This window comes from Symphodus melops, assembly GCF_947650265.1.
Source record: "Symphodus melops genome assembly, chromosome: 15".
Lineage (NCBI taxonomy): Eukaryota > Metazoa > Chordata > Actinopteri > Labriformes > Labridae > Symphodus > Symphodus melops.
Window position 1 is genome coordinate 1,925,123 of NC_136705.1, and position 13,536 is coordinate 1,938,658.

At 48.6% G+C, this 13,536-nt stretch overlaps 1 protein-coding gene across 1 annotated transcript in view; it reads left to right on the plus strand.

The window, feature by feature from the left end:
- Window positions 1–13,536, plus strand: part of LOC306835650 (phosphofurin acidic cluster sorting protein 2) — a gene marked incomplete at its 5' end in the record, with an annotated part of 29,252 nt that overhangs the window by 7,849 nt on the left and 7,867 nt on the right. Inside the window, 10 exons of the mRNA XM_079362316.1 lie at window positions 4,339–4,458; window positions 5,091–5,216; window positions 7,186–7,348; window positions 7,992–8,083; window positions 8,506–8,586; window positions 8,917–8,976; window positions 10,553–10,704; window positions 11,635–11,728; window positions 12,779–12,862; window positions 13,321–13,466. Of these exons, the coding sequence (XP_079218442.1) occupies window positions 4,339–4,458; window positions 5,091–5,216; window positions 7,186–7,348; window positions 7,992–8,083; window positions 8,506–8,586; window positions 8,917–8,976; window positions 10,553–10,704; window positions 11,635–11,728; window positions 12,779–12,862; window positions 13,321–13,466 (1,118 nt within the window). The remainder of the gene's footprint in view (window positions 1–4,338; window positions 4,459–5,090; window positions 5,217–7,185; window positions 7,349–7,991; window positions 8,084–8,505; window positions 8,587–8,916; window positions 8,977–10,552; window positions 10,705–11,634; window positions 11,729–12,778; window positions 12,863–13,320; window positions 13,467–13,536) is intronic.

A 13,536-nucleotide genomic window follows, 5' to 3' on the forward strand; every position in this document is an offset into this window, starting at 1 on the left:
CCGCGGGAGGATTTTTCTCCCTTATTTAAAAATGTAATTTAAATTCGGGATGATTCTATTTAAAGAGAAACAAATCATCCTGCTTTACTGTCATCCTGAAGGAGAAAGTAACCAAGCGAGTGCGGCGTTCTCCGCGAGCCCCCGTCGTCTGCGGAGCGTGAAATCTCTCCGTTTCTGCTGAGCTGCCCTCAGGAGCGTCGCGCACAGCGCTGCTCACCGCCGCCGCCGCGCCCCAACTGGAGCATTAAATGCAAATTCCAGCAGGTTTGGTTTTGAGCGAACGGGAAGGGGATGAAGAGAACATGAGCGAGGGATAAGAGCGGTTTGTTTTCAGTCAGTGAACAACAAAACCCTCATTACAGCATGTCGCCGCTCTCTGCTCGCCACACACTGGCCGTCTCTCCTCTCTCCGGGTCTCATCAGGCTGAGCGGCCTGCACACACACACACACACACACACACACACACACACACATTTGGACCGTCTCCCAAAGCCGCAGCAGCAGGGAGGATGAGACTGCAGATTTATTCTCCAGGAGGCTCTCTGTTCCCGGGGAGATGATCGTCTGTCTCTCACCCGGGAGACCGCCGGGTCACGGCGAGGAGCTCCGGCCTCTGTTTCACCAACTGTTTTTATCCATCTGTAAAGTTTCACATTTTACACCAGACGACAACAACAAAAACACAATATCGACAACGTTCATTGTCAAGCCCAAACCATCAGAATCGGTTTTATACCAGGAAGTTGTCCTGGTGAATTGGTGCGAAAGAAAAAACAAGGCTAAAAAAAAAAAAATCAAGTATTTAAATCAAATAAAATATGAAAAAAATATCCAAGCATCTTCGTCGTCTCAGTCTCTTTTTATATATAGAAATCATTGCAGCTTATTCTCCTGTATGACCTCAGAGATCAAACTTTATTGATACCAAACGAGCAACACATCCGAGTGTTTGACAAAAGTGAACTGTGACGTCTTAAAGGGTTAAATGCAAAAGAAACTCGGCTTAAAGAATAATAAATCCTCTTTTATTCCTCCTTCAGTGCTGGTTTCACAAATCTGTCTCAGGTGTCGTAAAATGATAACAGACTCTTTGACTCCTCTCTCTCCGTCTGGAAGCTTCCTTCACCTGACATATTTACCACAGATGAAACGTCTTGTGCCTCGTGTTTTTTTTTTTCTTCCTCCCCCCGTGCTCTCCGTGCTTCCTCTGCACTTTGTGTCTCTGCGTGCGCCGCCGCCGCCTGAGGTCGGAGCCAGACGTGGATGTCAGCTGGATTATGATGGGAAAGGCGCGCAATCCTCATCTCAGCGCGAGCCGCTGTCCAAAGGACTTCCATTTGCAGAACACTCAGATATGATCCAATTATATTTGTGTGTGTGTGTGTGTGTGTGTGTGTGTGTGTGTGTGTGTGTGTGTGTGTGTGTGTGTGTGTGTGTGTGTGTGTGTGTGTGTGTGTGTGTGTGTGTGTGTGTGTGTGTGTGTGTGTGTGTGTGTGTGTGTGTGTGTGTGTGTGTGTGTGTGTGTGTGTGTGTGTGTGTGTGTGTTGGGTGAAAGCAGAAGCCTCAAAACGCCTTTAAAACCTCTCTAATACAATTGCAAGCTGAGCTCATGTCCTGAACCTAAATCACTCCCTGCGGCGTTTCTGCCAATTGAGAGAATTTAACGCATTTAAAAGAGTAACCTTGAGTGGAAGTGTGGAGTTGAACTTGTTTTCCCACAGGCCTACAGACCCCCCCCCCCCTCCCTACCCGGCCCCTGAGAGACAGTGGAGAAGCTTGTCACAGAGGAGGGGGGGGCTGCAGAGGACATTCAGTACAAGCGCTCCCTGCCAGGACTCGGCATTGTTAATGCACGTCAGGCAGTTTGAGAGCGCTCAGCTTTTGTGCTCGGGTTCATTGTGAGCCTGAGAAAAGTGGTGCATTCAAGGCCTCGCCGTGCAGCTCCAGTTAGAGACGAGGTCAGACTTTTTTTTGTATTCATGCACACATCACAGTGTGCAGCTTGTGTCAGTGGACTGTCAGCAGGTCCGTCTCTGAACATTAGGAGTCGTTAAGCTGCAAACACCCGAACGAGTGTCAGCAGAGACGAAACCTTCAGCGTTCCTCTTCGCCTCTTCAAAGCCGTGTTAAAGCTTCGTTTCTCCCCTTCGTGAGGTCGAACGTGAGAGTTTTCTGTTCTCCCGCTTTTAACTAACCCGCAGAGGGAGACTCTGAAGCCTGATCAAAGACGGCTAACGGAACAAGAAGTAAAAGGTGTCAGTCGTTTCAGAAGGACATAAATTGGCTGAATAAGTCAAACAGGACGTAACACACACAGGAGGGATGAAAAAGAGACGACGCGTCCTGACGTGTTTTTACTGGAAACTCGTTTCCTGTTTGAGAAGTTTGGAGCGACGTGAGAAAACCAGCTGAAGAGTTTTATTATGAGCAGCGTCCGGTGAAAGCACCTGTCACTCCACCTGATCGTCTCCTGGACTCAGAGAGCGACTCGACCTGATTTCGTCTCAGAACGCCGCGGAGACGACGTGTTCAAAAGAGACAAACATCAGGGAGTTAGAGAGGAGGAGACAACGTCAGGAAGTGTGACTGGACAGGAAGTTCTTTTTTTAAGTTGAAATATCGTCACCGGTGCTTCTTGTGTGTTTGTGTACTTTGAGTTGTGTTTTCGTGGTTGGATCAGGGTCTGACACGGGGCCTGCAGACCGCCTCAAACATTCAGTCAATTATGTAGTGGGAAGATTTTTAGCTGACGATGTTATTCCGATCCGATCCAACCAACGTGCTTTACAGAAGAATAAAACCTACGAGATGTCGATCCTCTTCACAACGTCTCGAAGGTCATCATAAAAAGCTCCACTCGACGTGTTTGTTCCTTTTTTATTTAAAGCTGATCAAATAAAAAGACGCCTGTTCAGGTCGTTTTGATAAACTGGATCTTTTTTTTATTTTTTTATTTTTAGTCTTTTATAAACTCTCCTGTAAAGTCTTGTTTTCACGATACTAGAATTTAAAAATTCAGTTTGATTCTAGTAAAAATCCAACAGTGTGGACACGCGTTTCGTCACCATGGCAACAAAACGGTGTTCCTCGACGCCTGGGTCATTTTTTGATTTTTTTTTTAATCTAACACGAATTGTTCTGCAGACTTTTTTAAATGTGATTGTTGTGTTTGTGGTGACAGACGCTCGTGTGTGTGTGTGTGTGTGCGTGCGTGTGCGTGTGTGTCGGACATACACGAGCACCCCTGCAGCTTGAATAGAGCCCACACCTCCTGGCATCCTGTGATGATCCCTGTTGCATGATTTATCTACAGTGATGACACCCGGATCACATGTCGCACAGCGGACCATTAAAGAACCCCTCGCCCGTATAGCGCCCGACACGGGATATGTGCTGCATGCTGCTCGTCACGTCTTAACTTTATTGAATTGGCAGGTTATGCAGAGACTAATCTGCCAAACCGATTGCACAACAGATGTCTGTCTTCAGCGCGAGCTCGCAGTGTGACATCATCGACTCCGGACTTGACGAGCTGTCTGTGATCTGACGTTCACACAGAGAGAGAGAGAGAGAAGCTCGTCTGAAGAACCGGACTGCGACGGCTTTAATCTGAGGCGCGTAATAGAAACCTGCTCAGGACTTAGACGGGTCCTGTGAGGACACCCTGTTTGTTCATGTCCTCCCGTTTGGACGACACTCGCTCAACCTGTGACATTTAAATCCCTGCGCCGTTTGGTCACACCGCCTTCGTGCCAGCTCCTAGAATTAGCTCAGACGACGAGTCTCTCTTATAACCAAGGCAGCAGAGCGTTGAATAAAAAAAGAAAATGCTTGTAGTTTTAAGTTGCAGTCTTGAAACAGGAGCTGTCAATTTCTGCATGAGCGCCAACATGGTGCAACATCAAACTGGAGCCGCTATAAATATGTTTTATTCAGGTGCTGGTCATGGCTCCACCTGAAGCGTTCCTCTCAGGTCGCCATTCAAAACCTGGGAAGAAGAACGCAGCAGAAACATTGACGCTGTGTCCACGTGTCCCTGAGCCGCCTTTCTGACCCATATTTCAGCTGCTCAGCCCATTTTGTGTTTCGCTGCCTCGAGCTGTGATTCTGCTTTAATGTGCGAAAGTGAAGCTGGCGGTTACCAAAAAGATTTGCACGCTCAGCCAGCTTTTTTTCTGCAAAGACATATTTTAAGAAACCGCACAGAACGAGGGCTGCCCGTTAACTTCACACCCGACACGTTTGACATCCTCAAACTTTATTTATTTGACACATTTCATACCAAACAAGATGTCTGCTCAAACACAAACTAAATGCTGATGCTTAGTTCTTCATAGGATTTGACGTTTTCTTTGCTTTTCTTGCAGGGCTCCAAACGTCTCCTGAGATCCAACGAGTACGTCCTCCCCCCCAGTGGACTGATGGAGACTGACCTGGAGCTCACGTTCTCTCTGCAGGCAAGTTCTCTGACATGACGCTGCGAAGTTTCACACTGACGCTACATTGACCCGCACTCACACACTCTCCCGCTCGCCAGTGTCAGTAAGTCTCAGCTCCTGAAAACGCTGTTTTCAACGTTTGTACTGTACATGAATAAATCGTTAAAAAGCCACAGAGGCAGACTGGAGGTTTCAGAAAAGCCAGCTCGCTGTTGATGCCGTGAGGCCGGGATGAGTTAGGAACTGAAGGGTGGTGATGAGGAACATTTATCCAAATACAAAGAGGTCAAGCTAGTCACAACGCGAGAGCACTGCTGCAGCACCAAGCAGCGAGGACAACGGCATGGCTGCATAAAAAGGAGCAGAGTGGTGTGAGGCGCAGACTGCAGAGCGACCACCGGTTCATCCCGAGTCCAGCAGACTGGAGCACGACCTTGTTTATCTTCATGTTTAGTCTCTTCAGACGGTGCAATGATGAAGATCGTTCTTGCATGTTTAGTTTCCTGCCGATGCTCAAAAAAGAAGTTTCAGTTCGAATAGTTGAATGTTTTATTAAGTCTATTTATTAATCTCCCTGTAGAAACATAAAACACTGTACAAATAATTCATCAGTGTTTTGACTCTGTTTTAACTTTTTATTCTGTTTGTAGTATCCACACTTTCTGAAGAGGGATTCCAACAGGCTGCAGATCATGCTGCAGAGGAGGAAACGCTACAAGAACCGAACCATCCTGGGCTACAAAACGTTGGCGGTGGGAGTCATCAACATGGCCGAGGTACGAGATCCATTTCACGTCTTTTGTCGGCGCTTTGCTTCGATTCTCTCGAGGAACGTTTCGCTCCGAGCTCGTCCTCTCTGACAGCAGCTGCGTCCCGTGTTGCACGTCGTTCCACATGATGCGTGCCTATCACGCGTCCTGCAGGGTGATGCTGCGGACCGTCATGTGCTGGAGCTGATGTGTGATGGGTGGAGAGGAACCATAAAGTCGCTCTTTAATGATTTGAGTCAGATTTAGTCAGGTCGTCATCAGAGTGCCTCTGAGCCGCCTCCGTTAGAGACTTCCTGGGAGGCTCGCTGTCGATACTTTAATCTAAACGTTGACATGTTTTTAAACACATGAAGGATCTACATGTTTACTGTCGGGCTACAGAAAAGGGTTTGAGTTGCAGCAGGCTGTGAGTGAATGTGTAGGAAGAAGCAGCAGGAAGTTAAACACAGCTCGGGTCGTCTGGTGTCTCCAGGCTGATTCAGTCAGGGATGCATCGATTTGCACAGACACTGATCTCCCCCCCCCCCAGATGCGATCAGGTGTTTTTAGAGCGTCCAAACACCCGGCCAGTGTTTGAACAAAATGAGCCTCCTCGCTTTTTTTTAACAGCAGTTCATCAGAAAGACCTCAGAACAGAATTCATCCCTCCTCTTTTGATCAAACTACTTTTTTTTTTCTCTCCGTCGCAAATGAGCTCGGCTCAGCTCGACGTTCAGGATGAGAGCTGATGAAGATGTTTCACAGGCGGCGCGTCTGTCAGCTCCTAATCTGTCTGCAGATCTTCCAGTGTGTGAAACAGAAGCGTCTCAATCGCTGTCGGATCAGTTCCGGTTCAGTAAAGACGGAGATAGGATTCTTTCATCCTCGCTGTCTGTTGGATCTGTTTCATGCTGGTTTTACACAGAGACAGATTTAAAGAGGAAATGATAAAAGGCTTGGACGACGCGTCTCCGTCTCCTCATTAAAAGGTCAAAGGTCAAAGGTCGCTCAGATTCTTCTACTCTGCAGCCGTCGGAGCTCCTGATGTTTTGGGTTAGCTTGTCATCGTTTTATAGATTTCCTGATCGAAGACAGTCGCAGCCTGTGTCGGGAGACGGCGCCGGCGCTCATTGTTGCTAGGTTACGAAAGTTGATGGAAATCTCAGCGAGAAAACACGAAGACGACGTAAAGGAGTCGTGTGCTGACATCAGCAGCAGCTCCACATCTGGAAACCGTTCCCTCCAAAAGCGTCTCCTCCGTCACTGTTGTTGACATGGCTGATGTCGGAGGTCCCGCCCCTTCTTGATTCTGATTGGTCGGTGAGGAAGTAGTGACTTTAACGAGTGTGTCGCTGCTCTAAAAGTTGGAACTTCTTTCAGCTGTGAGTGCAGCTGACACGGGGCGTTCAGGGCGCGCTGGCCGTCCGTACCGTGCCGAAGCACGCTCCACCCCTGAAGTCCAGTTCGTTCCGACCCGCGTGATCGCTCCGTACTGCGCTCAGACACGGAACACGTCATGCACGGGTTCCCAACGCTGACAGCCTTCATTATGCAGAAAGTTTTCGAGCGTCATCTGACTGACACGACTCACCGAGTAGCTGTCATGTTCTCCAATTTGCAGACTCGACCGCTCGTCTCTCTCTCTCTCTTTTTTTTAATCTTCTCAAGTCCGTCAGTTTGCAAACTGAGCGCGCTTCATCGTAACATAAAGCATGCACGCGCTGCGTTACGACGTTATCGCCGCATGGTCATCGTGCTCAGGACGGCTTGCAGGTGTGACCACGCTCTTGAGCGCTGAAGACGGGAAACGGGCGCTACCAGCACAAAGAAAACGCTCTCCATGTACTCAGGCCTTAAATCTTTGTTCGACGTGATGTGTATTTATTCAGGAGATAATCAGATCACTGCGGGCGAGACTTAAAAACAAATGAAATCCTGTGTCAGAGCCTGCTTTCTTTGTGAATGGATTCTCAACGTTTAATCTTCCCGTCTCCAGGTGATGCAACACCCGACAGACGGAGGACAGATCCTCGGTCTCCATAGCAACGTGAAGGAGGCCCCCGTGCGCGTGGCCGAGATCAGCGTGTACTCTCTGTCCAGCCAGCCCATCGACCACGAGGATGGCAGCGGACAGGCCGGACGCAAGACCAAGACCTCAGGTGGGCTCAGCTGCTTCCTGTTTGTGTGCCTGCAGTTTGAAATTCACCTGACTACGAGGACTTCTGTGTTTTGTTGGCGTGGTTCAGAAGCTGGGATCGAAATCATTTGATTTACTCTCCAACTTTAAAACTGTGTTGACGTGCAGACCTGAGAATAAACTATGAATTCCGACCTGCAGCCAGAGAGGTTGTTGTAATGTTCACAGGTTTAGGTCCTGTTACCTTACACCGGTCTAATTCTGGGCGAGGAGGAGGAGGAGGGGGGAGGAGGGGGGGGGGGGGGATCGTGGGCCTCCACCCTGCTCTGCTGATCCCTCCCTCTGTCCTGGATGTTATTAAGGACTCGGCTCAAACATAACAGATGAGCTCACGGCCCGAGTATTAAAGCCGTGACACTCTGAGGGAAGAAAAAGATGTTTATCTTTCTCCTCTCTGCGCTCATCTTTAATAACACAGAACAGCATGTTTCACCTGACCGGTCCTCACGTCAAACACGCAGACGAATCTGCCTCTTTACGTCCAATCAAACCCATAAAATCGGACATTAAGAACACGAGAACAAAAACAGCTCTCCGGTCTCTGTGAATGTGTGCACATGTGTGCGTCTGACTCACATGAACGCTCCTCTGCTCGCCAACTTCAGATCGCTCCCCGGACATGGACAACTACTCCGAGGAGGACGACGACAGCTACTCATCAGAGCAGGAAGCGAGCGATGACGCCGTCCACGGACAGGTCAGTGCGAGGAGGTCATGAACGCGGACGACTCAGTGAATAAACAGAATATGGTCTGCCCCCTATTGTTCTCAACACAGACTGTTTCCATGGCAACAGCCGAAGCTAGCTGCATCGCTTATGAAGAACCTCTCTGCATACGTGTTGTTCACACGCTTTGTTTGATTGACTGATTATCATCATGTGCTCGTTGCATTCGCCAGTAATGTTTAGTGTCGTAATGCTGCATTAAAGGTCGGGCCAACATGCTAACACTTAGCTAACAACAGGCTGTAGGCGCTAGCAGAGTCAGGTTTGATCTAAATCCAGTGATGTTGCTGAACCTGGTCAGTCGAGTGTGACCTTCGTGGGGCGCCAAAGCTTGGCTTTATGAAAGTACACCTGAGTGAGTGTTTGAGGTCTTTCATCCGTCTGTTCTTCAGGATCTTTACGACGAAGACGACGAGGTGAGGAAGCCGAAGAAACCCCGGAGGAAAATGATCCGGACCACCTCCATGACCAGGGTGAGTCTCCTTCCTGCCTGCCAATCATCGACCGAGAGAAAACACGCCAGACGTGTGTTTGCTGTCGTTCGAGCTTTTAAGGCACGGCACGCACTGTGTCGGAGCCATTAGTGCGACGTGGATGAGCATATAGATGAACACAGTGGGCTCACTGGACTGATCCTAATGGTCTTTACATGGAGTGGCTGTGAATGAGTAATCCAGCAAACAGTCGGTGCGAGCGCTGAAAAGCTCGCGCCCAGCTGTCATGCATATTTAATCACAACACTCACTTCCTTTTCAGACGCTTCTTTTTCTCATTATTGTGTTGTTGTTTTTTTTCTCTTTTAGCAACCGAACTTTAAGCAAAGGTTTGCAGCCTTACTGAAGAGGTTCAAGGTCACTGACGAGGTGAGTGTGTGCAGAATGAGAACGTCAGGTATCATCTCGCAATCACAGATATTTACAGTGTTGCAGCAGGATAGCAGAAGAAAATCACACAGTGCAAAAAATTAAAATAAATAAAAATACAAGTGTAGAAAAAAAAAACATCATGCATCAAAACAATAATTAAAGAGCGAGTAAAATATGCATAAAAAAAGGAACAGTTGAAATGCCAATAACTTAAAGCTGTAAACAGTATGAACACTAAGGATGGACATGTTATTGCACAAATGGTCCAATAAATGAATATTGCAATGTAATCAAATTAAAATTTAAAAAAAAATAAGATCAGGTGACATTATTACTGCACAAGATGAAGTTTGTTTTGATTGACAGGCGAGAGAAAACGCTCGACGTTAGTGGGTCAGCTGGTTATCAAACCGACCTCAGGGCAGCAGGAACTTTCGTCCGTATCGAGCGTATAAACAGTATGCAGCCACACGGCGACTCACGCTCTCCTGAATGGAGAAACGCCTTCCTGCAAACACGCCTCATCCGTGTGACTCATTCCTCGCCATCAGCAGCGGTTCGTATGCAGAATCCATTAGCCACGTTTCTCTTTCTGCCACTTGATCTAACGATACATGTGGGCTCACATCCTCGGCCTATTTGTGTTTTTCTCCTCAAGTGCTTTTGAACGAATGTTTCTGCCGATTCCACATAATAGCTCGCAATCAGGTCATCAGCCGGAAGTCCACAAACCCCTACAGTGGATTTCCATTAGCAGATAATCTGTGAGGATAATTATTACCACTCAACTCTGAAATGTATAGAAGCGAGTGATATAGATCCTCTGTTTTTTTCTTCTTTCGGCGTGACGTCAGAGGAGCTCATAGAATCACAAGAAAACCTCTTTGACGGATTTGTCGACGGGCTACGGGTTTACGCCGTCTTTGTTCATCACGTCAAGTAAAGACTGGGAGCAGCAGGCGAGAATAAACGATGCTGAAGCGAGCCTGACGGCCACCTGAGTTTTGTTTTTCTGGATGTTTCTAAAAGCTCAGGTGGCCTGATGATCTTTTATCACGTTCCCTGTCTCTAATCCTTCCTTCCTTCCGGGCGGTGTGCAGGGCTTCGGCTCTATAAATACAGAGCCAGGAGGAGGAGGAGGAGGAGGAGGAGGAACGGCGACAGACTGTGTTTATCTGCTCCCTGCCAGCTTCTGCACTTATGGAGTGGCATTAATCACCTGATTAGTCTGCAGCCTGCCTGTGTGCAGCTCCTATGATATACATCCCCGCTGTGCAGCCGGTAGATCAAAGCTCAGGACCTCGGCTCTCCACTAGCACTCACTTACCTTTTAATTGGCCTGCTTAGAAGCAAGGCAGGGATGTATTTATAGCACAGACTGTCTCATTTTATAGTCCTCACAGCTCTCGGCCATTCTCTGAGCTCCATTAGCTCCGGCTATGAAAGTGATTAGCTAATGCACAGCTCCAATCACTCCCTACACTTATTTAATCCAGCGCCATAATTACAAATCCCTGATTATTGAGTCCTGAAGTGTCCATGATGTGTGTGTGTGTGTGTGTGTGCACCTCAGGTCCTGGACTCTGACCCCGTGGACCAGACGCAGGAGGTGGAGGAGGATCTGGACTTACTCTACGACAGCCTGGAGGTTTACAACCAGAGCGACAGCGGTCCGGAGATGGAGGACAACGAGAGCGTCCTGAGCACGCCCAAACCCAAACTCAAGTACGTCCACACCGCCGCTCCATCCTCTGAGGGACGTCCGTTCTCTCTTTACCTCCTTTACCCTTTTCTCTCTGGAAATGAAACGGATCAGAATCTGCTTTGACTGACATGTTTGCATGCACAGAGTCAGAGTTTGACAAAACATACAAACTGTTGCACGCGCATCACGAGAGGTGGAACGACTGCACGCTGCCCCCTTTTGGGAAATGTTCAGAAATCCCGCCGCTGGAGTGGGTTTGAGTGCCGTGCATGAAAAACCGAAAACGTGCATCACGTCCAGGCGTGTAAAAAAGTCTCTGACCGCCGAGGTGAAACCCAAACAGGAAGTCAGCAAACATGTTTACTTCATCCTCCGCACTGTTATCTTATGGCACCTATGTGTGTTCAGACAACCTCGAAGATCTGCTCACAGATTTCACATTAAACACGCTCAGCATCTACGATCAAAAGTCCGGCTGTGTGGCGAGAACACGGAGGACGGCTGAGCACGGACTAACGGAACAACAGCCAATCGGGAAGCAGGCTGACAGAAGCAGGAAGCATGACAAACAGAAACAAGGCGACGATCGCTAACTCGAAGTGTAAAGTTACATGGACGGCAGAAACTGAGAAGCTACGTGTTGTTTACTGCGTGCCTCCGACCACGGGGGGGAATTTGAGAACACGGTTGATGAAGCTTAGCGAGCGTAGATGGATGGATGGATGCTTTATTGATCCCGAGGGGAACTCAGGAGTAGTGTGCATGGACCTGATGAGTGTGTCCCAATGGGAAGGCAAATGAATGTTTTTGTATCTTAGCGTGTGTGCTGTTTGAGTGAGAAACCCCCTCAGACTGCAGCTGCCTTCTCTGAGGGAACCCCCCCCCACTAAAAAAAAAAAAAAGTCTGAGTTGTTATTTTTCTTTGAATCACGTCTGTTTTCTGTTTTCAGGCCGTTTTTCGAGGGCATGTCTCACTCCAGCTCGCAGACGGAAATTGGAAGCATACACAGCCAGAAGAGCGCGCAGAGAGAGCTGTCATGTCCTGTAAGTTGATCACCAGGCGCTGGTCCCCGTCTGCTGCCTCTCAGCCCCCTCTGTTTACCCGGAAAGTTCTGCCTGGCAGCTGCTGGACAGCGTCTCTTTGTAAACACTCTTATGTAAAGGACTCGCCCCTGGGCTCTGTTTGAATGTCTGGCAGCCTTCTCTGCTTTTTGTGGTTCTGGGATTCCCGAGGACCGAGATACAACAGGCGAGATATTCTGAGCATGAGCGCAATGCAGACCCCCAGCGCCCCCCCCTCCTTCTCTCTCTCTCTCTCTCTCTCTCTCTCTCTCTCTCTCTCTCTCTCTCTGCAGAACAGCACGGAGAGCTGTAGCTTCACCCTGCTCACCCCTAAACCCCCCTCCAGTATTTATAGAGCCCAAACCAGAGTGACCTCTACACCACCATCAACACTCAGACACAAATACGCTCCCATACTCCGAGAGAAAAGCAATTCCTGAACTCCCACTCAGAGATTTATGACCAGCTGGAAACAACGAGGGCGAGAGAGAGAGAGAGAGAGAGAGAGTCAGTGCTCTTCATAAATATCCAAGACACCATTTCAGTTTGTAATAAAGCAGCTCGGAGCATTTCAGACTTCGATTCTGCTCGATAAATGTCTCCAGTGGAACTTCATAAACTCGTCTCGCACGCATTTAATATTTAAGTTAAATCAAGTAGATGTGGCGGCTCGCTGCTTCCTCGCTCCATGTCCTGTTGTTTACGGTGAGAGGGCCGAACAAACGCCTCGCTGTGGGAGTGTTACCCACCTGGGGGAGGGGCTACTGCCCTTTGTGATGTCATGAAGGGAAAACCTCCAAACGGCCTGTTTGAGCACACATTTTCTGAAACGGAGAGGATGGACTTTTCTGCTCAGTGTTTGGTTCTTAATCGACTCAATCAGTGTTTTTTTTAAGTTAGTCAGATTTTTATTTATTTTTTTTTTTGGTGCTGAAGTTTTACTGAAATTTCGCCGTGTCCCTTAAAGAGGTTTAAACCTCGATAGAGTCGAGAAGTGACCTTCATGCTGTCATTCTTGTGTTCTCCCTGTAGAGTGGCGAGTTCCTGACCGTGGACAGATGTAAAATACAAGGAGCCCGATACCAAGAGGACGTCGTCGCAGACACCACCGTCGGGGTATGTGACTGTGTTTCCAAACTTCATCCCTCCTGAGAGTTTCTTTCTCAGAATCGTTTTTTTTTTTTGTTTTTGTCTGAGTTGTTTTCCGAGAAGGAAGCAGAAAGGCATGGAGCAGTCACAGCAGCTTCACGCTGACTGATGAGGAGGGTTTGTTTGTTGATGTCTTTATGCTGCTGGGCGGGTCTAAACCCCCCCCCCCTCCCCCTCCTCTGGGAGCTGCTCCACCAACCCCGAGTCAGATGAACAATCTAAACTGCAGAACCATGTTTCTACCAGAACATGACTTGTCATCTGCTCAGCAGCTCAGCTTCAGTTATTCATCAGGCCAGCAGCTCAGCTCGCAGCGTTTACCTGAAGCCTGAGAGAGAATCTGGCGTTCTGTGCTGGGACGTGACGGTGCCTGTGTTGTGTCAGCCCGCTCAGCTCATCTTTCCCCCCGCCTTCTTTTGGTGCAGGAGCTGGAGCCTGACGACAGCGGGCCGGGCCCGGGCCTGGGGCCGGGGCCGGGGGAGGTGAGCAGCTGGGACATCAACACTGAACGGATGACCAGCACTGTTGGCAAGCTCTGCAAGACCGAGTCCCAGAACCACATGTCTCCAAGGTACACTGCTGATCACCACATCCGGAAACATGCACACAACACTGTTATGTCAGCTTGTGTGCACCCAAGG